Source organism: Cynoglossus semilaevis, chromosome 11, assembly GCF_000523025.1.
Source record: "Cynoglossus semilaevis isolate Cse_v1.0 chromosome 11, Cse_v1.0, whole genome shotgun sequence".
Lineage (NCBI taxonomy): Eukaryota > Metazoa > Chordata > Actinopteri > Pleuronectiformes > Cynoglossidae > Cynoglossus > Cynoglossus semilaevis.
In genome coordinates this window covers 8,695,393-8,717,769 of record NC_024317.1, presented here as the reverse complement: position 1 = coordinate 8,717,769, position 22,377 = coordinate 8,695,393, and the positions used below count along the sequence as shown (strand labels likewise).

At 40.0% G+C, this 22,377-nt stretch overlaps 3 protein-coding genes across 4 annotated transcripts in view; 1 reads left to right on the top strand and 2 right to left on the bottom strand.

Annotated features, from left to right (window-relative positions):
- dnai1.2 (dynein, axonemal, intermediate chain 1, paralog 2) overlaps window positions 1-4,884 on the top strand; it is a 21,702-nt gene extending 16,818 nt beyond the window's left edge. The window contains exon 19 of the mRNA XM_008320404.3: window positions 3,189-4,884. Coding sequence (XP_008318626.1) covers window positions 3,189-3,290 — 102 coding nt within the window. The 3' untranslated portion in view covers window positions 3,291-4,884. The remainder of the gene's footprint in view (window positions 1-3,188) is intronic.
- Window positions 4,885-13,225: 8,341 nt separating this feature from the next.
- LOC103386226 (transmembrane protein 233) lies at window positions 13,226-19,140 on the bottom strand. Of its 2 annotated transcripts, XM_025059810.1 has the most exons (3): window positions 15,911-19,140; window positions 14,189-14,323; window positions 13,226-13,806 (listed from the first exon to the last, which is right to left on the bottom strand). In XM_025059810.1, the coding sequence occupies exons 1-3, from the start codon at window positions 16,094-16,096 to the stop codon at window positions 13,795-13,797; spliced, it is 333 nt and encodes a 110-aa protein (XP_024915578.1). In that variant the 5' UTR covers window positions 16,097-19,140; the 3' UTR covers window positions 13,226-13,794. The 2 variants fall into 2 exon arrangements, with proteins under 2 accessions (XP_024915578.1, XP_024915577.1); XM_025059809.1 differs by lacking the exon at window positions 13,226-13,806 and having other exon boundaries at window positions 13,827-14,323.
- Window positions 19,141-19,232: 92 nt separating this feature from the next.
- LOC103386225 (RNA-binding protein Musashi homolog 1) overlaps window positions 19,233-22,377 on the bottom strand; it is a 24,207-nt gene continuing 21,062 nt past the window's right edge. The window contains exons 10-14 of the mRNA XM_008320402.3: window positions 21,686-21,766; window positions 21,203-21,259; window positions 19,951-20,010; window positions 19,651-19,805; window positions 19,233-19,556 (exon numbers count right to left, since the gene is read on the bottom strand). Of these exons, the coding sequence (XP_008318624.1) occupies window positions 19,515-19,556; window positions 19,651-19,805; window positions 19,951-20,010; window positions 21,203-21,259; window positions 21,686-21,766 (395 nt within the window). The 3' untranslated portion in view covers window positions 19,233-19,514. The remainder of the gene's footprint in view (window positions 19,557-19,650; window positions 19,806-19,950; window positions 20,011-21,202; window positions 21,260-21,685; window positions 21,767-22,377) is intronic.

The following is a 22,377-nucleotide window of genomic DNA, read 5'->3' as shown; positions in this document are numbered from 1 at the left end:
AACTCCGGTACCAGTATCAGTACCTGTTACTACCCGACTTTGTGGTGCAAATACGAAGTTTCCATGTCTTCTCTTCTGCTACTTTGTCCTCAGTGTTAAGCCTTATTAGTGCAGACAAAAGAAAGCTTATCCTCAGTTTATATACACCCAACTCTCTACTCATCCCATAGTAATCATTTTTGTTCCCTTCACTCTTATCACCAAACAGGGTGCAACTTTAGGCTTTTGCATGATTTGTGCATGTTCACCCTCTGATGCACGTTAAGCCCTTTTGCATTATTCATCATGCTCTCTGTTGCACATTGACGAAAAGCTGATTTGGAAGTTTTAATCCTCGCGGCGCCTTGGCCCTGAGCTAATTTTGTGTAATAACAATGTAACCAAGCCTTTTGGTCCATTCACATCGATGAGTCATTGAAGGCCACGTTGCCGCTGATGACAATGATTAATAAGCTGTGAAGTAATCACAGCAGTTCTACTAAACACAGGAGGAAATCAAATGGCACGATGACTAACAACACGCTCATCAGGGTCCATGTAGAGTTAGCTCTGACGCCAGATTTACTCTGTATGCGTTGCATTTTCACACCTAACTGTGTAATATGCATACAGTTTACATGCACGGATGGAGACATTAGCAGCACTCTAGCAGCGTCTGTGATTCTCATCAGCACAATGAATAGGCATAAGCATTTCCACACTCTCTCATCACTGACCCCAGGCGAGAGCCCAGGCGGCAAAATTGGAAAATAATTGCAGAGATCAGCACTGCTGACACTGCTCTTAGTATTTGGAGCCCAGTGTGTAAACTAAGCATTACAGACAAACACCCACAGCAAATAACACCATTGACAGGTCCGATGGAGTCACTGCGGCAGCCCGATCAAACTACAACACTGGTAGTAGTAGTACACTACATTTTTATTTTCTCAAATTCCCTTTGTCCCGGATCAAAAATAAACCTCTGAAAACCACTCGTGCAGCCTCCACACCATTTACCACTTGTGCTCGTCATGAAAACAGCTTTTTAGAAATTCAGACACGTTGCTGTGTTGCATTTGTATAAACAATTATTTATACTTCTTTGTAGCTCTTCTTCTATGAGATCACTTAACTTTGTCCCAACAGCTCAATTACGCAAATATTATGGTGAGCTTTTTAGGGTTTAAAAAAAATCCTGTAAGTATAATGGCATCAGTTTAGTGACTACGTCAGTGTATGCAGCAGTACTTGATTCACCTATACCTAACTAACACCCAACTATGTCCGCTGTTAAACTATTAAAAAGGTGAAAAGGAAAAAGAAATTGCAATTGATCCAATGAACTGTTTTAAAATGGAATATTAACTTAAGCAACAATGTGGTAGTTGAAGTACACTGTGGTGTATTACTGCATCACAGTTAGAGTGTTTTAAATAATAAATATGTCAATAATAATAATAGTGATATGTTAAGACATTTCCTGCAAGTGTCCACAGCTTTGTCAGCCTGCTTCTCTCCCTGACTAATCAGTCGATCACACTCACCTGTGTCCTCTGCCCTGTGTGTGTGTGTGTGTGTGTGTGTGTGCTCGTTTGGTCTCATTCATCACACCTGTTGCCCTGGTTATAAATACACCCACTCTCTGACACAGTCTTTGTTTGGTTGTTGGGGATTGTGGTTGAGAATCTGAATGTGTCATTGGTTCAGTTTGGTAATTGTTGTTGCTGGAGATTTGTGTGAAGCCTGTGTTTCTTGTTGTTTGTGTTTGTTTTTTTTTCTTTGTCCCAGAGTTTGGCCTCAGTTTTTATTTTTTTTGTTCTCCTGAGTTCTGTTCAGTTTTTGGCCAGTTTTTAGCTCAGCCAACTCTAATGAAGCTAAATGTTATACTGGTGCTTTTTTTGTTTTTTCCACTTGGAGTAGTCATGCATGAAAATTGTGAAATACAAAACTATATCTTTATTTTTCTGTTGCAAGAATACACAGAATTTAGTGTCTCAGTTATTCATGACTAGTTGTGATTGATCCATCTGCACCTGGTGATTAATCAGATTAAGAATGACACACTTTCAAATCCCTAACCTTTCAGGGATTTATTTTTTATGATTTGGAGAGTATCAAAATAAGTTGAAAACCAAAGGACATAGGGAGTCTCCTTTATTAGAAAATATATGGCTTGACTCTTAGTTGATAATATGCAAGTTTATACTCACCTGATCTCTGCAACATTTTCATGTGAATTATAAGTATTTATCATGTATATAAAATGACATAAATACACTATAAGATGAGGTGTTATTTTCTGGGGATGCAGTATTTTAATCTGTCTGATTCTTCACTCATGAAAGTGCAATTCAGCGCTAATTCAATAACTGCAGTATAATTCAAGAGTATCATCGTGTGGCTTTGCACTTGTATTTTGAGCATGTTGAGCCCTGTGCAGTTCTCTGTTGTTGAATGTTAACATTGAAGAATGTCAGTAGGTGGTTCACTCACCAGTTTCTGGTTAAATCACACACACTGAAAATAAACAGCAACAAATAACCATTTCTGATAAACCAGCTGCTTGATCTAGCCTCAGTGTGTTTATTGAGCAGCCTCTTTCGGTTTCACCCGAAAATTAAGACTGATGGTTAAAAGCGGGAGATAAAAGCATTTAGCACTATCACTCCGTCCTAGCGTTTCCCTTTGTGTCGGTGGAAAATTAGACAGTCAGAAAAGACAGAGACAGGGTTTGTGCTCAGCCAGACTGCCTCTCCACTGAGGCAAGAGTTTTATTTTTATTGAGCCATTCATCACTGCAGAGATATTATGTTGCACTGAGACATGAAGCTCATTCGTTTAGGGATTGCAGCTGCCTGTCTGGATCTTCCCCCACACTGTGCCCATTACAAACTTTAAAATAGCTACACACAAATCCAAATACGAAGCGTGAAATGAAGTTATCCACAATTTACCTCTGCCTGTTCCGCTTTGTTAAATAAAACATTTTCTCCTACTTATGTGCTAATAGCTTAGCATAATGGGCGATTTAACATCATACTTGTTCCTGCGAGGTTTACAGAGCTGTTTGTCATAGCCATCATTTAAAGTTTACAGGGTTGGTGGTTTAATTTGTTGTCAGATGATAAAAAAAAACTCAGTTACATTTCTAATCCTCCACGGTGTTTTCTGCGTGTTTGTTCGTGCTGGTTCTTGTGTCGGTCTAGGCCAAGAAGGGTCAAGAAGTCCCTGAAGGCCCAGAGGTGGAAGTAGCCAAGATGGAGAAGCTCCTCAGTCTGCTGAGGGAACCCGAACAAAACACAAGTTGACAACGGCGGCCATAACAATCCTCACTTACACTGTTCTCATTCCATCCACTGTACAAGAGTAAAGAATCTGTCTCTTCTGTTGTTAAATATTCTATTGAGTATTTTAATTTCAATCATGTGATACATATCACACAAGCCACATTAAATTGGCCGACCTCTGCTGTACGGACTGATGAAGCTGTTCTTTTTATATAGGGTACAAGATGATTAAGCCAAAAAGTGAAGGAGAGAGTTACAGCCAGTGAATTACAGGGAGATAAATAAGTGTAATAGAGTAAGCATTTGTGGACCACGTCCAGATGACTATCCTGGCAGGTACACACAGTTCTGGGCACTCGTCCAAGGACGTAACAATGATTTTTGCTGGGAGTCTTCTCGATATTGCTTTTAATTTTGACCTTTTTTCTACTATTCTTCCATTGCAACTGAATTATCTTGTCCTTCAGGAGTGACTTTCCACCAACAACTGCTCCTCAACTCGTCTTAGAAACAATGATTGGGTTCATGAATCACTAAGGAGGGACACCGTTGTGACATTTACCTTGGCTGTCGAAAAGAGCAGAGAAGTTTGGCGGGCCGGATTAAATAGTTGAATGGGCCGCATCTGGGCCACAGGCCTTAGTTTGCCCAAGACTGATCTAGGATATCAGGACATCAGAAGAGTTTAACTTATGCCTTGGCATTATTAGGAAGGTAATACATCCCAAAACTTACTTCAAATGAAGTTAGTTTTTGTTGCATCTCTAGAGAGTGTACCTAATTGTCTACTTCAGTTAAGATGTCAGATATGACCTGGTTATACAAGTACCAAGCCCGGCGGTCTGCCAAACCATGAGACAAATATGGTTTTAGTTTCTGAAAGAAATGCCCACAACTCTGTGTAAATGACCTCTGTGCAAGGTCACGTCATTGGTTCATTTATGTCAGGCTTAAATCACAAGTCAGAGTGACACTTGAATGACATCTGCTGTATGTAAAGCTCGGAAAAGTCATTTATATGAGAAGTAGATTAAATATCACGTATACTTTGTGTAGCAGTGTTTTATATTCCTTCATTATGATGCTGTGAGCCCAGCCACGCCGGTTGAACACTGAATACTGATACTGTTTCAGAGGATGTGCGGCACATTAGGCAATGTCTGATTCCTGCGTTCTGCAGGGTTCTACATGATCAATCCCTCGCCACAGTCCTGTGTCGTGCAGCTCGACCATCACGTTCAGCCACGAGCAGATGTAGAGTAGCCGTTTTAAGGACTAAGCCTCTGTGGTCCTTATGTAATACTCTCAGAAAGACGGTATGCTTCAGAGCTCGACCTTTTCATGAGTGACAGCAGCATACACAGTGTACACACAGGCTGGAGTCCATGTCCTTTTTTTTTTTTTTTAGCACTGAGAAATAAGAGGATATATTTAGAAAGCAACAAAGACAGTCCAGCTGTTCCTTGTGTGCGTGGCTTTCTCTAAAAAGTCTTGTGTTTTCCTGCATCCTTCATTTAATGGCGTGGTTTTTCAGGCTGATCAAATTAATCCACCATCGGTATTTTCCTCTATCCTGCCCTGTCAACCCTAGGGTGGCAGCTGACGAGTGACGGTTGCTTAAAAATAGCTTACTTTGTAGCCTTTGATTGACACGGCCGTTCTGCTGCTGATTTCAGAAAGCTTAAGGAACCTCCACATTATTGCTCGGTGTTCTCTCTCTCTCTGTCTTCCTGGGCAGGACTACGTGTGTGTTTTCGGTCTGTAGTCAGGATGTCAGCAGGTACTTTTGCTCAGTCATCTGCCTGGTTTCTCTGTCACTTGGAGCCAGAACAGGCAGCCTCTCGGGGCTGGAGGGAACCCTGCAGGCTCGGTAGAGGACCAGACAGAGGAGAAGGAGGAGAATGGCCACAAAAGTGTTGCAAGCTATGGCCACCAGTGCAGCTGTGGACAGGCTTGGCAAACTCTCCTTAGATTCCATGATGTCAACGCGTCTCTCACGTCATGGGACGATGAAATTAAGACAGTTCCATGGTTTACAGATTCGATGAGTTCAGAAATGGTTTGAGACCAACTAAGAATCTCTGAGTGTAGTTGGTTTAAGTTGAATATTCAGATGAAGCCACAACAGGGTAAAATGTGGTGTTTTTCCTCACTGCTGTGATGAATGTAGATTCTCCATCTTTAGTTTCCTCAGGGTGGCACACCGATTCTTCTCCACACTGATAGGCCCGGCAGCTCCTTCTGTTGTGGCTGAATCCTTGCAATGCAGCACAAACACTGGTGTTAAATCCCAATGTCTGGAAAAGAGGGGGAAACAAATGAATGAATGTGAATTGAGTTTGAAAATAGACAATCATCTCTCTTGCACACGGCTGCTCCTGAATTTGTTTGTTTTGCTCTGGAGAGGAGAAACATAAATCCTAGTAGAAGTAAAAGCATTTTTTTTTTATTTAAAGACAAACCACATTTGTTTGTACACAGTGTTTCCAGGACATAAAAGAATAGATAAATTGTAGTGTGGTATTTTAGAAGAAGACAAAAAGTCTATGATAATCTATGTAATGAATGTTCCTTCATCTCCCAGATTTAATACAATTTCAATAATCTGCTTGTTGAGTAACAAGAGTAACATTTTTTTCAGTTTCCAAGTCAATCGCAATTCAATTACAAGTGTTCAACACTCCTGAAAATGGGATTATCATTGTCAAATCATCAGACCATGTCAGCAGACTCTACGTGTAACACAGTTAAAGCTGCATTTGTACAAGGCTAGAAAACTGAAAGTTATTAAATCTGCTAACCCCTTTTTATAATTGCAAATACTTGGAGTCTCAGAATAATAAAAGTGTAATAAAACTGACAATGGCACTGTTCAGTTCTCCTGTGCCAGCACAAAATACACCAGGACCTTGGAAGAGAGGCAGCAGAATGAAAGTCAGCAGTCAGTGATTTCAAAACGACCGTCCATGAGAATACATCAATGCGTTAATATTAGGAGCTCTGAATGTGGAAGGAAAACTGTCAACTATTAACAGACAAATGTCCTCACTGTAGACGACGTCTTCTGATGTTGTTGTTAAAGGTTATTTATAATAACTTCATGCATGGGGAGGCTGAAGCATCTTAAAGTTAACACTGACTTTGTTAGTAAAAAAACAACAGTCAATCTTTTATTTAAATTATTTTGGTTAGTTGTAAAATGTTAAATGACCACTATTGCAAAAAAATTTAAAGAAACATTTACAGTAATGTCTCCATAAACAATATTCCTTGTATGAATTCTGGGGAAGTTTAAGGAAAACCATTTGATTGGGATGCTCACCTGATAACTTATAAATTCCATTCTGTGGAAGCTAAGGAATGATGGATGGCAGTGAGTGAGTGAATCACCACAACTCTCCAACCAACAGATTCCGCATCAGTTATCGTTTCCTCACTGACCCAGTTAAGCCATTATCCTTAAATGGATTCCTTAGTAATTCCTTCTTGTTTCTGCAGCACCTCTTGTCGCCTCACCACACTTTTTTTCTTTTCTTTTTTTACACTGTACTGAAGTCAGTATTGAGTGTACAGAAGCCTCATGATGCTCAAGAATGTAAACGTTTGTAGTTTGAATCCAAAAGGCTAATATACTGTTTACATCTAAGGGCATATTCTGCTACAACCCCCATATACTGTTTACATCTAAGGGCATATTATGCTACAACCCCCTCCCCCCTTGCCCCTATAAATTATATTTTTAAAAAAAAATTAAATTATTATTATATGGTGCTGTGTTCATTGTGATGCGGCTTCTTTGAGGCTGAGGTGTTGACAGATTAGCTCAGTCCGGCTGAACTTTAAAGGAGACTAACTCTTATAAGAAATCGATCTCTGTGGGGTTTTTTTTCCCTCAGTATAATGTTAGCTGTAATGTCACTGTGGATTTGTCACTTGAGGAAAAGGTGCAGCTCCACAGTATATCACTGCCCTATATTGAGCTGACCAGCCATCTGCAACAAAGCCGGCCCTCAGCAATAAACCGCTGCCTCAGGTGTGTTGGCTCTGCAGCATCTTTCCGTTATTTCCAGGAAACAATCATTGGTCCCAGAAGCTAAACACAACACCACTTTGTAGTTGAAACACTTTGACTTACATGATTAAATTTATGTGACTCAATGGACCTAGACTTTGCAGTTATGTTAATAGCACCACCTGCATGAAAGAAAGTGCAGCAACCGTTTAACTGGATGATACACAGAAAATAACAAAACAGCATTTTTTAACTTTTCTTTTTTGATTTTTTCATCAGTAAGTATCTCTGGAAGATTAACTAAGTTCAGGCAAGAGAATGTTAAAGCTTGCCAAAGTTGGCTGCAGCTGATGCAACTAAGACACTTTCATTAAAGCTCTGCCCTTGAAACACAACAAAACACAGTCAGAGAGAGAGAGAGAAATGAAAGAAATGTTTTAATGACCCATAGACGTTGGTTGGTGGTGAATATGTCAGTCTTTAAGTCTGAGAACCAGATTCTTTTACAACTTATCCAGACTTGATCTTTTACACCTTTGTTTTGAGACAACTTTAGTCTGACTAACTTTGTGGAAGATTTTACTTAAAATCTAAATAACAATTCCGGAAAAAAACAAAAAGAGATTCTGTCTTTCAACTGATAAAATGTCAGCATGAGTTGTTGAGAAGTTTAGAGGCGAGATGATGAGCTAAGAAAGTGCAGTTTTATTTCAATTTCTTCCCAGTCAGCTCTTAATTCTTCCTTCCTGTCCCCGAGGTTACTTGTCACTGCCTCTGCCTGCCAAACACAGGCACACAAACAAATACATTTCCTCCTTAAAAAAACAACAACTTCAATTTTAATCTGCACCCAAGTGACGGCACAATTACTCACACAGTAGTAATTTGCTCGTATCAATCAGTTTGATCTCTTTGAACGATCTCTCATCTGGCAGCAGATTAACATCATCCCTCCAGAGGCAGTGATGGGAAACCAGGCTGCCCACACAGTGTGACGGGTGGATTTGACAAAGTCAGAGAGCGTTTGATTTGTCCTCGGTGCAGCCATCAACCCTCAGGTGGAGACCAGCATCCACTCTCTTTTTACTCTCAGGAAACTGAAGAAGATTCTTTTTGCTGACAGAACTTCCACAGAGTGTGACACTGCCACAGTCACAACTACCACACTGTGTATTTACTCACAGCCTGACTGGTACATTTTGGTAACTTTCAGCTGGGATTGCATGAGTTTCAAATTCCATATACTGCCATATGCTTAAAAAAAACAAACAAACAAAAAACTTGCAACTGAACTAGTTTAACACTTACCCAAAAAGCTGAGCCAACTGTTTGTCTTCTTAATAATAAAAAATAAAAAATGTCATAATTAATTCTGAACGTCAGCCATATAACGTCAGTCCCTTCTTCGGCTGTCTACAACGCTCTTTTCCTTTCTCCATCTGCTCTGCTCTACACACAACTGAACAGGAGCCAGAGCACGGTGGATTGTGGGAAAGAGAGCGAGAGAGACACACAGAGAGAGAGAGAGGTGGGGCTGTGCTGGTGGATGTCAGCAGTGATATCAAGCGTAGTGCATGGATGTAATTACACAGTTCTCTTGCTGCAGAGCGCAGGGACGAGGCTGTTACGGAGAACAAGCACAGCCGCCTGTCAGACAGAACAACAACGTCTCTCTCTCTCTCTCATTGCAGTGCAGAACAATGTGGCCAAACAAATGATTTCAGCTGTTAAACACAGGATGGAGACAGAGAGACGTAGAGCTGAGCTGTATTGAAATGTAAGAAACGCTGATGGAGTCTCAATGGAAGTGAGCAGCGTTTCCTGAGAAAGTACAGCTGCTGCAGTCCTCGCCGTCGTCGTTTTGTTTCTGCTGCTGCCCTGTTTTCTCAAAGCACCTGTGTTATTTTTCATCACCTCCTGCTTTTATTCAGTTGGTGCAATCAAAACCTTGACCTAACTCACCTCCTTGGTTTATTTCTGCGTACCCACAGAAAAAATATCAGTTTTTGTGAGGAAATCAAATACCAACGAGTCGAAAACCGACACTTTACAGAAGAATTAAGACCAGACTGAGACTGGAGTGTCACAGAAATATAGAATTGTTTTTAGTGCAAAAGGTGGGGCCCACCCCCTATTTTAGTTACCACCGGACAAATGTTTGTCTTTTTCACCTCAATTATATTTAATTTTATGGACCCCCTCTTTTACTGAAACAAATCTCAAAAAAGGAAAAATCTTCCTACAACAGCTGAATATCAGTTGTGCTTTATCGCAAACTGACGACTGAGTTCTTTAAAAAAAAATACATCTGCAGTTATGGTGTCTTATGTGTACCAAATGTTTAAATACATATGAATCATTTTTTGTCTGTTGTCTTGATGCTCTTTTGTCAGTTGTGAGTACACAGAGTGTCAGTGCAGCTCTCCCAGTGTGAAGGTAACACTGTCATATGTCTGACTCAGTGTAGGATTTCAGGTGTCTTCTAGTCTGGAACCACAGCTGAAACCGTGGCCTTGGGGAATTTGTTTTTGCTGTTTCACACTCACTCAGCTCCAATGAAAGATAATGTCATTTTAGAAAGGGGTAAACGATGCGTTTTCATCAAAACATGGCACAAAAACATTACAGTCAAGTGAAGCGAACATGCAAGATTTTAGCTGAGTTTAAACCAAAACACTGTCAGAAACAGGAGTGAATTATTGATGTAATGTTTCACTGGTAACATTTTTTTTTTCTTTTGGATAATTTAGGTAATTTACTCTGGTAGATACTCTGGTAAATGACACTGAGAATGCTAATTTACCATCTACTAATTTATCATTCAAATCTGTTTGTTGCTGAAAACAGTGGGATAGACCCCTCTACAGGTGGGAGGAGTTATTACTTGCAGTGCTGGTTATTTTATCTTAGCCAAAGGAATTATCTGGAAAACAACAATGACAACATTCCTCTGGGACTGTGAGCACAAGTGTGATTAAAACAAAAACACTATCTAGGTCAGGTGTTTAGATCATTTTTATATTTTGTTCCTTGTTATTAGGAGCATAAAAGGAAAGTTGTACCATAAAAAGGGATGTGTTTAGATCATTTTTATATTTTGTTCTTTGTTATTGGGAGCATAAATGGGAGCAAAAAAGGGATATTGTAAAAATCTCAGTTTCCTATTGTACTTTCCCAGTAATGTAGCCTACAACTAATTAAATACAATTTTTATCTATTGTATTTATTCTAACAAGGGTCAACCTTTATTGCTTTATTTTCTTTTTATGTGACACCACATTGAATGTAATTCCACTGCCACATGTTCCATCACCTAAACCACTGTTTCCCAAAGACTGGGTCACGACAATCAGGTGGGTCGCAAGAGATTTTTTCTTTTGGTCGTCTCGCATCATGTTTGCCAGGAGTTTACGAATAATGTCTATTGGGTCGCAAAGGTGACTTTTAAAATGTGGGTCCCCAGAAAAAACGTTTGGGAAACACTGACCTAAACGACATCAACCTTACTTCTCTTATTAAAGCAAAAACTCCAGCAAAAATCTGTTGCCTCCTATGGACGGACCTCAGACCAAATGAAGACCTTTAATACGTCATACATGTCCTGCACCACCATCACGTACTCTTCTGCAACTCCTAACTCGTGTATATATAGAACCACATCCTGTCCCTTAAAACATTTACTGGAGCTTTCTTTCACCCTCAATATTGTTCTTCTGTATCACACCATATGTACGTAGTGAATTACAGTCACTGACTGTAGCTTTAAGTCGTTCCCATATCTTCAGTTTGTAGCTAATGACCTTTGAAGCTCTATAATTATTACAGCTCACCACAACATCTCTGTGGGTAAACTTGCATTTATTTTCTCCAAGTCTTGTCAGGATTTGCTGAATTAAAGGTCCTGGACTGATACCGATACTTTATTTCTGGCAGCTTTGTACAGCTGTCTAAACCACTGCTGGTGTTTACAAATGTACGATATCTTTACAACCAAACTACAGGCAACACACGGTGCACATAACATTTACAACAACACCCATTATTCATGACAGCCATATGCACCCCGGGAAGGACGGTGCTGTGCACAGGTCATGGCCGTGACCCAGTTTGTGGCATCGATTCCACCATCACACTATGAAGACACTTTGATGGTAAATGTTAATGGTACACATGGATGTAACCAAACGAAGCCATTTCAATAATATTGATATTATTAGTTCTGTTGAATATACTGTTTACAAGTGTGGTACTCTGCCTTTGCACATTCCTTAAAAAAGGAGCACAGATAAAACATCTCTCTGTTGTGGCAACAGTGGCCCCAAGGGGGCAACAAAGAAGATTAATGCAGCTGTAATGAAGGGGGAAAAAATATATGTATTTACACCGCACTATAAATAAAATACAATACTAAGGAACTACTTTATCAGCCTTAATAAATCCCCAGGGGTTTTGAAGCTGTGTCTGAAATCAGGTAAATGCATGTTTACGTTTCCGTCCTCCTGCTCTGCATCCTTCCTACAGTTATCCTCTTTCATTTATTCCAACTGGATGGAGGTGCGCCTCCCAGACTGGAATGTGTTATGGGATATGTATGCATGGAGCCACTATCTGGTGCTAGTGGAAGCAGCTGGTTTGAGTGGCCTATTTATGAGCCCTTGGTGTGAGTCACAGTGAGAGTCCTGTGAACATGCTGGAGCAGGCAGCAGCTGCAGCAGCAGCACAGCTCCAGGTAAACAGGAGCTGCACAGGAAAAATCACAAAAATGAAAGGAGCAAGGTCGTACGGTTGCCTCCTCCAACGTAACTACAAAGGTTTTTGATTCCCAGCATTCAGTGTGATGGTGATTACAAATGAGCTTTAATATTTTAAACAGTAATTCCTGTCACAAAGTCTACCTTGATACCATGGAAATCCCACTAAGTCCTTTCAAGTCGCCTACACCCACCACTCACTTCTTTTCTCATCTTTTTCTCTTGGGTTTCTCTCTGGCGTCACATCAAAGCAGCGGCACTACAAACACGCCGCCTTTCTTTGTCAAGTAATGCACGATAATCGTACAAGATTGCTGCTCCAAACTAATTTGTCTCAGTGCGTTAAAATGACTGCCGCAACACGGCAGACGGCCCCTTACATCGGAGGCAAAGCTTTTGTGTGACACCTGTGTCCTTAAAAAATGAGTGACGGTAAAAGTTCACGGTGCAAATCCAATGTGAAGTGTGTGTTATTTAGTTATGTGAATTCAGGAGAGACCTGGGGACATCACAGAGAGCTGTGAAGTAAACAGAAAAAGACTGAAAGAGGTGTCAGGTCACCACATTCAGGATCAGAAACCGTCTGTTTCAGCCCAGTATTAATGTGCTGTCTTTAATGGAACCCTCTGTGATTCAGTGACAACACAACTGGGTCACTTTTGCCTGACCATGTGACAGGCCGAGCCACCTGCAGCATGGATGTGGTATCTGCTATATTTAGTTTTGGGAGATACTGTGACGTATCAAAGTACCAGAAAATGTCCTCAGCAGATCGTGTTTTAAACCGGACAGCACAGTGGAATACATATTTAAAAAGCTAACAAATATTTATAGATTAATAAATAATTAATATGAATCTATAATAGATTAATCCAATAAACCTTTGTTTCAACAAACAATAAATGTCATACCTTCCAAAAAAATCATAAAATAGTCATAAAATAATTTGTTATTTTACCAAAATACATTCTTTCAAAAAAGGCTTTTTTTTGGAAATTTTAACTAGATTCATTCTTATTAAATGCAAATAAAGTATCCTCTATGACTGAGGTCTCCAAATATTCAGTCAAACAAATCAATGGTAAATTGTGGGGAGGTAACTCAGGTGAATATTCAATGGTAAATTGTGGGGAGGTAACTCCCCACAAATGAATATTATTAGTAGTAGTATTAGTAGTAGAATGAAGTGGATAAAAATGTTTAAGACTTTGATGGCTAAAGATCTTTAGAGACAGATATAAAATGACATACGAACAGCAGACATGTTTTAGGCAATAGATGAAAATCAGTAATTGTGGAAGTCTTTGTGTCGACGCACCACACACATCAATTGCATTTATCAACAAACAAAGGAAAATGTCAGGGTTGGATATCCTTTAACTACATGTAGGAGGACAGGTGGTAGCATTCAGTCAAATAAAACTGACAGAAAGGCCTATGGTTTTCACCAGGGATCAAACCGTTGACCTTCTTGTTGTACAGTATGTAATTCCACCATGTCAGTACTGATAAAAAAATGTCTTTTTTCCAGGTTAAACTGTAAATGTATCCTTCAAGATGCGACAAACAGCAACTGTGGATGCAGACAAGGACAGAATTAAGAAATAATAAATAAATGTAACAAAACTTCCACACAAATGTATGTAGAGCAGTAATAACATCCAGGACACAAGAAGTCCTTTCATTCATTGGCTGATGGAACGAACCAATCAGCTGAGTCCAGCCAGTGATCAAATCAAGAGGCAGTTCTGCGTCCACTGTGCTAAAAGTCCATCTGGAGGAAAAAAGGAGAAATGTGTTAAAACCTGCACAGACTTTATACACACAGCTCCATGAAAGTCTCATTTAAGTTAATTCATTTTTAAATTAGAGAATTGTTTTTTTAACTTCTCAATGAAGGTAATTGAGATTGGTTTGACATTTGGTTGGATGTGACTGCCAGGTATAGCTGTCCAATAGGACTGTAAAGACAAAAGTCTTTTGTAACCTTTAGTTAATGTAGTTTGCTCCTTTATATTTGGCTATTGATTGCTGTGCTGTCTAAACTTGGGGGGTCAAAGGTCAGGGTTGACCGAAATGCTCTTTGACTTGAACATGCTCCCATGGGTTTGAGTAAATGTAGAGTTGTGTGTCACAGAAGAGGAAGTCAGACTCACTGTGGTGAAGTGAACGATGCAGGTGATGGCGATGACCAGGAGGCCGATGATAATGGAGGCGATGGCGACATAGAGAGCGTTCTGGCCCAACCGCCTTGACCCATCGTAGTTACCGTGATCGTAACTGTTCCTGGACTGAACATAAGAATCACTGTTAATGTGAATCTGGAACAATACAAACCATCCTCAACTCCCCAGATGTCCTTTCTCACTGGCTCTAGCTACGGTGACTACCATGTTAGCATGCTAGCCTCCTCAGCACAGGATAGTGAACGTCTGTCTCTTCAGTGATGTAATGGGATTTGAGCACAGCTGAATATGACCTGAGTCTTATTTCAAAACTCTTAGACTGACAGTACTTCATACTGTACTTATAAATTGAAGTACATGATACTTTGTACCAAGGTTTTCTGCAATGCAACAAACCAAGAGCGGCAAACCTAGAGTTAAAGCTGTGGCTTCATTCCCTGTACGTATGAAACTACTAATTTCCCCATCTGTGCTCATCATATGACAGGAGCTCAGGAAATCTAGCCTCAATCCCAACAGATGAGCTCTGTAATAACCGGGGAATGAGAGTCAACAGTGAAGTATTTCCCAGTGATCCTGTCTAATGAAACCCTAACCAGTTCCAGACATATAAAAAAAAATCCCACTTTTTTTAATAACCTTTTTGGAAGCAATTATTTTAGATGATACGACCCAGAAAATGGATACACATTATTTAACATCAAGTCGTTTAAAAACAACAGTTAAAACGATGGAAATCTCAGCACAAGCTCAGCTCCCTACTGGTTTCATTTACACTTTCTTTGTCATTATTTGTGTGGTGTAGTGCGGACGTGGGCCGCCCAACAGTCAGTGGTCACTGTTGTCTGATTCTCTACCTGATGATGCTCCAGATGTCACATCTGCTCTGCCCTTTTCTCTCTTCTGTTTCTCCTACGCAATCAACTTCACCACCTACAACTGTTCTGCTGTGGTTTCCCTCCTTTGTGATTACCTAATGTGTTCCAGAATACCGTATAGATATATATACATATATGAATCACTGTGTTCTGGATTTCTTTATTTTATTTTTTATTCAGAAACAGTCTGAATGGCCTGACTTTAATTTTTAAAATATTGGAGCATTTTGTTTTTCTAACATTTTCTATAGGCCTTTGAATGCTCATTATATTAAACACTGTCAGAAACACTGTTTTTTTTTTTTTTTTTTTTTTTATTCTTTGTGAAAAACCGTGGCCCACACATGCTGACGAAGACTGAAGGATGGAACAGTACGTACTCCACAAGAACTGAGAGATTTGTCATGTTCTTACAGGCACGAGAACAAGAACTATGTTAGTTCCTGCATGGGAACATTTCATACTTTACAAGAAATAAAGTGTAAAACCCTTTTAGGAGGAAGTCCTTGTAGAACCCTTAATCATAGCATATGTCACACAAGATAGGGTCATGGTGAAAATGGCAGAACCGGCAGTTTTGTAATTAAAATAATGAAAATGTACGTTACTTATTTAACAGTTGTTGACATTCTAATGATCGCTTTCATTAGGACAACATTCTTCTTTTCTGGTGGAGTATATGAATCAGCGATGGATTATCTGGTTTCTTTTTTCATTTAATCTTGAAACCCCAACCTGCGGATCTTCCAGAATGTTTTATTTGTCAACAAAGGATAAAATCTCAGTCATGTCCAGTTTGGCCGGTCCTACTTACCATGATGGAGAAGACCAGGGCCACGATGTTGACAGGGTAAGCAGGACAGAAGCAGGTGAAAAGAGTCAGACAGAGATAGCTGCGGAGCGGAGGTGGAGGTTCCTGATCTTCTGTTGATCTGTGGTCAAAAAATGCACTCCCATTCAGGGAACTTTTCACGTGTGGATTCAGGGCTGCCAGAGTCATTGCTCCTGTTTACAGTGAAGAAGAGCCGTGAAAAAAGAGAAACAAAATCCAAACAAAAACAAGAAAAATCTAAGGAAAGACACTTTCAGATGAAGATGTCCGACCTTTAAAAAAAGGATTTAAACTTATGTTAAAATGTTTGTTATAGCTGAGAACTGGTTCCACTCCGCTTTTCCAAAGCTGAAAAAATGAGGTTAGCTGTGTGAGAAGGGAGCGGGGCTGAGGTAGGGGAGAGGGGACCGGATTATTAACCCTCCTGGCCTCTGTCCAGGACCCTGCCCCAAGGAGAAGAGGGGGATCAGACTCTGTTTACCATTACTGACTGGGCACACAAACACAGAACCGATTCCCCTCAGCTCTGTGCTGTTTCACATTAGTCACTGTCTCACACAACACAGATCACGGCTCTATGGTCTGCATTGACAGGACTTCCTGCTGCAAACTTCACGCCTGAAATGTGAATCTGCTGTTCAATTTGTAACCTGGGAAAAAGCTTGGAAAAATATCAAGTGTTTATGTAGAATCAGATTGAATAGAATATGTAGAGTAGCCCTGATTGTCGCTCCATAGTAAGCAGAGCAACACAATGACATTACGGTAGAAAAATGGATTACTAAAATTAATCATTTTTCATATAAAATGTATTTTAAATGTAGACAACACCAAGGCCTCATTCTACACAAATTACAAAAGTGTGGCTCTGTAATCTTGTACTTGCCTGCCTGCTGTCCACATGGCTCCTCCATTGAAAGAGACAACCTTCAAACGCTAACTAAATCACATTTAACAACAACAACGATAATAATAATTGAGTCTCTTATGTGTCCCACAATTGGGAATTTTAGTGTGAGTCATTGAGTACGTAGTTGCAACTCACAGGCTGCTACACAGGAGGCGCCACTAGGGACTCTAACCCAGGACGCTCTCTCCTTGCCTCACACCGTATGACTCAGTGTCACACTTTCTCTCCTCTACTCTTTCCGGTTTGACGCAGGTTAAAATAAACCACAGAAGGCTCTGAGTTCAGATCAACCAAGTCTGCAGATTCCAGGTTGTGTTGCATCATGAAGGGCATCTGCTGTAAAAACTCTGCCAAGTCATTGTGCAGACCTTTACCAAAATAGTAAAAAAATAAATAAAAGGGAGAAGCTGAGAGTGAATTTTCACTGACCTTTTCACCAGTCAGGGTCACTGACACACAACCACTCACACGCCCATTAACACAGCAAAGAACAATTATGGTCAAATGCTTTAGAATAATTTATTAGGTTTTTAAAATTGAAACTGTCAGAAAAAAAACAACAAGGAGAAAAGAAAAGCATCGCTGTAAAGCTTGGCAGAGGACAGTCCAAATCTTTATCTTCAACTCAGCTCATGTAGAGCGACAAGCTCTGTTCAAAGCATTGGCCCTTTTTCATTACATCAACACAAAAAAACATAAGTCAACTCAATATACAAGGGGAACAAGGTCATAAAACAGAAAAATATAGTTTCTTTTTTTTTCTGAAAATAAGTCTTAATGCCGCAGAATTACCCACACGCCGTCTGCTATTACCAATAATAGTACTATTTTCATTTGTAAGGTAAAAAATAACTTATTGCTTTATTGTAAGTTAAAAAGTTACAGTGTTGGTGTCCAGCAGTAGTTTTATGTCGTGTCCCAGGTGGTCTGACAGAGGAACCACTGGCTGCATCAGGAAGTTTTCTGCTGTGGTGACGAGGCGGAACAAACAACCTGCGGGAATTTGTTCCAGCAGGTTTTTTTGTTTGTGTTGTTTTTTTCTTATTTATTTTTTGCCTCTTCCTGAAGGCCAGTGTCGTCTGTAGAGAGCCGACTGGGAGCGAGACCCTGTTCGATTTGTGGTTCCCTGCCCAGACCCCCTCCGTTCATCACTACACGGAGCAGCAACTGTATATCCACAATAAACTGTCAGCATCAGAGGAGCACAAATGTATTCTAAGTAAATATGAAATGGGAAGGAGGCAGAGGAGAGGAGCAGATGAGCCAAAATGGAACAGGGCGATTTTTTTTTTCAGTACCAAAAAAGGCAATGGAAATAATTCCTTTGTTGCCAAAAGTAGTTCCATTTTACACCTTAATGTTTGCGCACAACACTCACTCACGCACACTCAGACAACCACATGCACCTTCAATAGTGACAGGAGGACAGAACATGACCGTGATGGTTTTCTAAGTTTCTTCTCTGAGAATGTCCTTCATTTGTTTCACGGAGGAACACACCGCATAAAAAGAATTAAAAAAACAACAAAAAACAAACAAAACAAAATATTAAGAAGAGAATCGCACAAAAAATATATAATATTTTAAAAAAAGAGGAAGTCAACCCCTGACCCCAAGAACCCCTGATTTTGTCCTGTTTAAGGTTGTGGTTCTTACATAGTCCATCATCATCATCTGAAGTTATTTTAATGAAGATGTAAGAAATCTGGTTTCACTGAAAACTCAAAATTGATTATTATTTTTGTTTTTTGTCAGAGGAAATCAAACAAATTGCTGACTTTGTAACAAAAGCAGTTTTTTCAACTGAACAAACACGGCAGACAAACTCCAGGAAGCCGTCAACAGTTCCAGACGGCACCGGAGCACACTGGCCGACGTACACATTTACCACAATGCATACCGCTTAAAGTAGTGAGATGACCACAAAACACAGCAGATGACCTCCTGCACTTTACCCATTCCAAACCAACCAATGGCATGCCAGCCGGTTCAGTAACCCCGCCCCTCAGACACCCACCCACCACCCTCCCCAGCTTCTATGTACAATATCTTACAGGAAGACATAAAAACATTGCTTTAAAACCAATTACAGAATAAAATACCTTACAGGTTATCATTATTATGTCATTATTAATAACAATATTACAAAGGTTTTGTTTTTTTTTAAAGACTACCAAAATATACATTTTAGTTTTTTTCCCATGTTTTCATGAAGTTGAAAAAGTTGGATTTGTTCTTCCTTTGTGATTTTTTTCCAGACCAGCATCAGTAACAGATTTCGACAATTTCATGGTGAAATGACACAACAGTGAAATAAAATAATTATAATATAATAATAATAATAAAAATAAAAATGTAGTAGTCCTCTGTGTCTTTGTCAAAGATGACAAACGCTTCTTTTTTCAGCTTCAAAAGAGAAGTGTGTAATAGTGGGTGGAATCTACTTGTTAGGACAAAAAGGAGATAAACTTGGATGTTATGTTGTAATGAGATTAGTACAGCAAAAAAAACAAGAGTTCAGGAATTAAAAAGATATTCAGTCGGTGGGTGGAACCACAGGCGGCCTAGGAGAGCCTGTGGGTGGCCAATCAGGTTGTGCCTTCAGAGGGCAGCCAGTATTGTGATTGGCTCATCAGCAGAAGAGAAGCCCTCCCATCTTCAGTGACCTGAGTCTTCTCAGTGGTAGCCATTAGTGAACGCAGTAGCAATGAGAGGACCCTGAGGAGTCATGAACAAAAGATGATTAAGTGAGTGCGAGTGGGTGTGTTAGAGAGAGAGAGAGATACACAGCGACAGAGAGAGAGACACTTACGCCTAAACCATGACCGAACCCTGTGCTAGGGGCGGGGCTAGCAGCACTGATGTAGCTGCTGACTCCTGAGTCCTGATTGGCTGCAGCATACAGATCAGCCATTGGTCCAGGGCTGCTGGTGCCCAGGAAACCAGCTGTGCGTGAAGGAGTTGAGCCTTGAAGAGAGAGGAGATAAGTAAGGCTTTTTAGACACACACACCGCACGCACAGTCTAAAAATATTCTTTATTTGTCCAAGCAGGCCATACTACCTAAGGCAAGCATGCAAATATGTGCAAACAGAATCACAATCAGTACATACCTCTAACTACTGCTGCTGCTGCGGCTGCTGCCATTGGTCCATATGCAGTCAGGGGAATGGCTGAGGATTAGGACAGAAAAACCATATCATTGCACTCACTCTGGATCGCTCTCGCATAAAATCATAAGTAACAGTCTGCAGCCCAACATCTGTTCACACTTCTGTCGCCACATTTCAGATGTCAGCTGACAATAATGTCATCCCTGCTCAGAAAATCTTAATAGCTACAGCCGTGGATGTGACCTCAGACTTGAGGCTCTTTGAAAAGGGACCAGAATAACATTGTTGTAAACAGCTGGTCCGACACTACCAGTAAAACCAAGAGCCACTGGATGGCAGTATAAAGACAGAGCTGAAGGACAGTGTGTAGATCAAAGTTAAGGTCATGTGCACTGAACATACAGTGGATAAACAGGGAACGATGCCCTGTCTTGAAAAAGACATTATATATTCTAATTTTGAATGTTAATGCATTAAGAATGCTCCAAATCAGTTTCTGGTGATTAGAGAAGTCAAAGGCAGTCGCTAAAACCCTTCTCAGAGGGAGGGTAGCAACTAACTACATTTTGCATAATTTATGAGACAATTATTTTTTGAATTCATTGTCTAAAAATATCCACATGAATCCCACATCTCATTTCTTCATCTGGAAAACAAAGGCTTTCATTTTACTGAGGAGCAGAAAAGGGAGAATTACATTAAAGGAAATGTTTTTGTCTCATTGAAATGTATGTTTATTACACGTTGTATTTTTCACAATCTTTTTAAAATGTATCGTTAGTTTTGTGTCTGTTGCTTTATTGCATGGTGTGGAGTGAAAAAAAAACAAATCTCGGAAAAAGAAAATGTTTGATATTTAGACTTAAAACCATGATGCGACATTAGAGGGAAATATCTAATTGGAGTTATTCAAGGATGAAAGCTAAATATAACACATTTTCACAGCCTTTAGGGTTTGTTTAATTGTTAATTAGAACTTTGGCCAATGAAATAGCTAAGTGTTATTGGAGAAACTAAAACTTACTTTACAGGAAAGAAATAAAACAGTTGATCGAAAGCTTGTTGCTGGGGAAATTTACACACAGCAATGTCATATTGAGAGGTGTTTAATGTTGCATTGCATTTGTAATTACATTTTTAGCAAATTTAGAGGCAAATGTGGAGTCAATGATACCACCATTTAATTTTTTTTTGAAATTATTATTATTGTTATTATATCTTATATATCTTGGCGAAGCGAGGAGAAACTGACCTGCCAGCTCAGGGGGGTGGGCTGATGTCAGGAGGGGAGTCCGCTCTAAATGGAATTCTAAGGTAAAGAGAGAGGGAGGGAGAGAGAGCTTTGTGAATACAGTCCAAGCTACAAAGCCACACACAGGAACTCGGAGACATGAAGTCACAGATGTTGAACTCTAATGAGGGCGCACAAGCACAGAAAGTTGAAAATCTACAGGGCAGGAAGGTGGGGGGCCAGAGGAAAAGGAGGGGCAGAGCAGCAGAATAAAAGAGTCTGTCGTCATCAAATAAACAAACACAGAAGAATAAAGAGGGAACATGGGCAAATGTAACAAATGGAAGGACAAAGATCGACATTTATGAGGCACAAGCAGCCAAAAGTCTTTGGAGGAGACAGAGGTGATAACTGTGATTTCTGTTCATAATGGACGACAGAGGCATCGTCACAGACTGAATGGATAAACAAAAAACATTAAACCATGCGTGTTTAAAAACTAACCTGGGAACTGATAAGTGTATCCAGGTGCAAGTCCTGAGTAACTGCGACTGGTGTAGGTAGTAGTCTGGAAACTTGGGTAGCCTGTTAAATGAAAGACAGAAACAGAAATGTTGTTATCAATAAGTTGGATGAACACACACCACACAAAGGCGTACAGACAAATAAATCAACAGTAAGTACGGAAATCAACTGAGTCCTTCACATCAGACATTGACAAAGACGAGGGCGGTACCTACAGATGATGCACGGATTTCTTTTGGATCCCTGAATGAGAGCATTTTATTTGTTATATACACGTGTATTCTAGTGTTAACATTATCAGAACAGAATCGTTTCATCCATTAAATGTCAAGGTGACTTCAGGATAATAACCAAACAAACAAACCGAATGGGTCAAACGGTTGTGATTGAGGGGAGTGCAGTATGACACTGGCCAGCAGAGGGAGCCCAGCTGCCAAAAATGATACAAGTGGAGCACAGTTTTTTTTTTTCGATTCCTGTTTTCAGCTGATATTACTCCATTGAGCAGAACGGTATCGACCTTCAGACTGTGACCTCTAAAATGTACACGCGTCCTGCTTTTGTTCATCAGCTCAGAGAGGTATTTTAATAAAATTCCTTGTGTATACGAGAGGATTGAGTAAATTATCCTGTACATCTAAGGACATGAGGAGGACATTGCTCTGGTAAAA

Excerpts from the sequence above, each read along its gene's own strand:
- LOC103386226 (XM_025059809.1), bottom strand. The coding sequence starts at position 16,096 with ATGACTCTGGCAGCCCTGAATCCACACGTGAAAAGTTCCCTGAATGGG. Across the intron at positions 14,324-15,910 it reads CCCTGGTCTTCTCCATCATG|TCCAGGAACAGTTACGATCA; the intron begins GTAAGTAGGACC and ends TCTTATGTTCAG.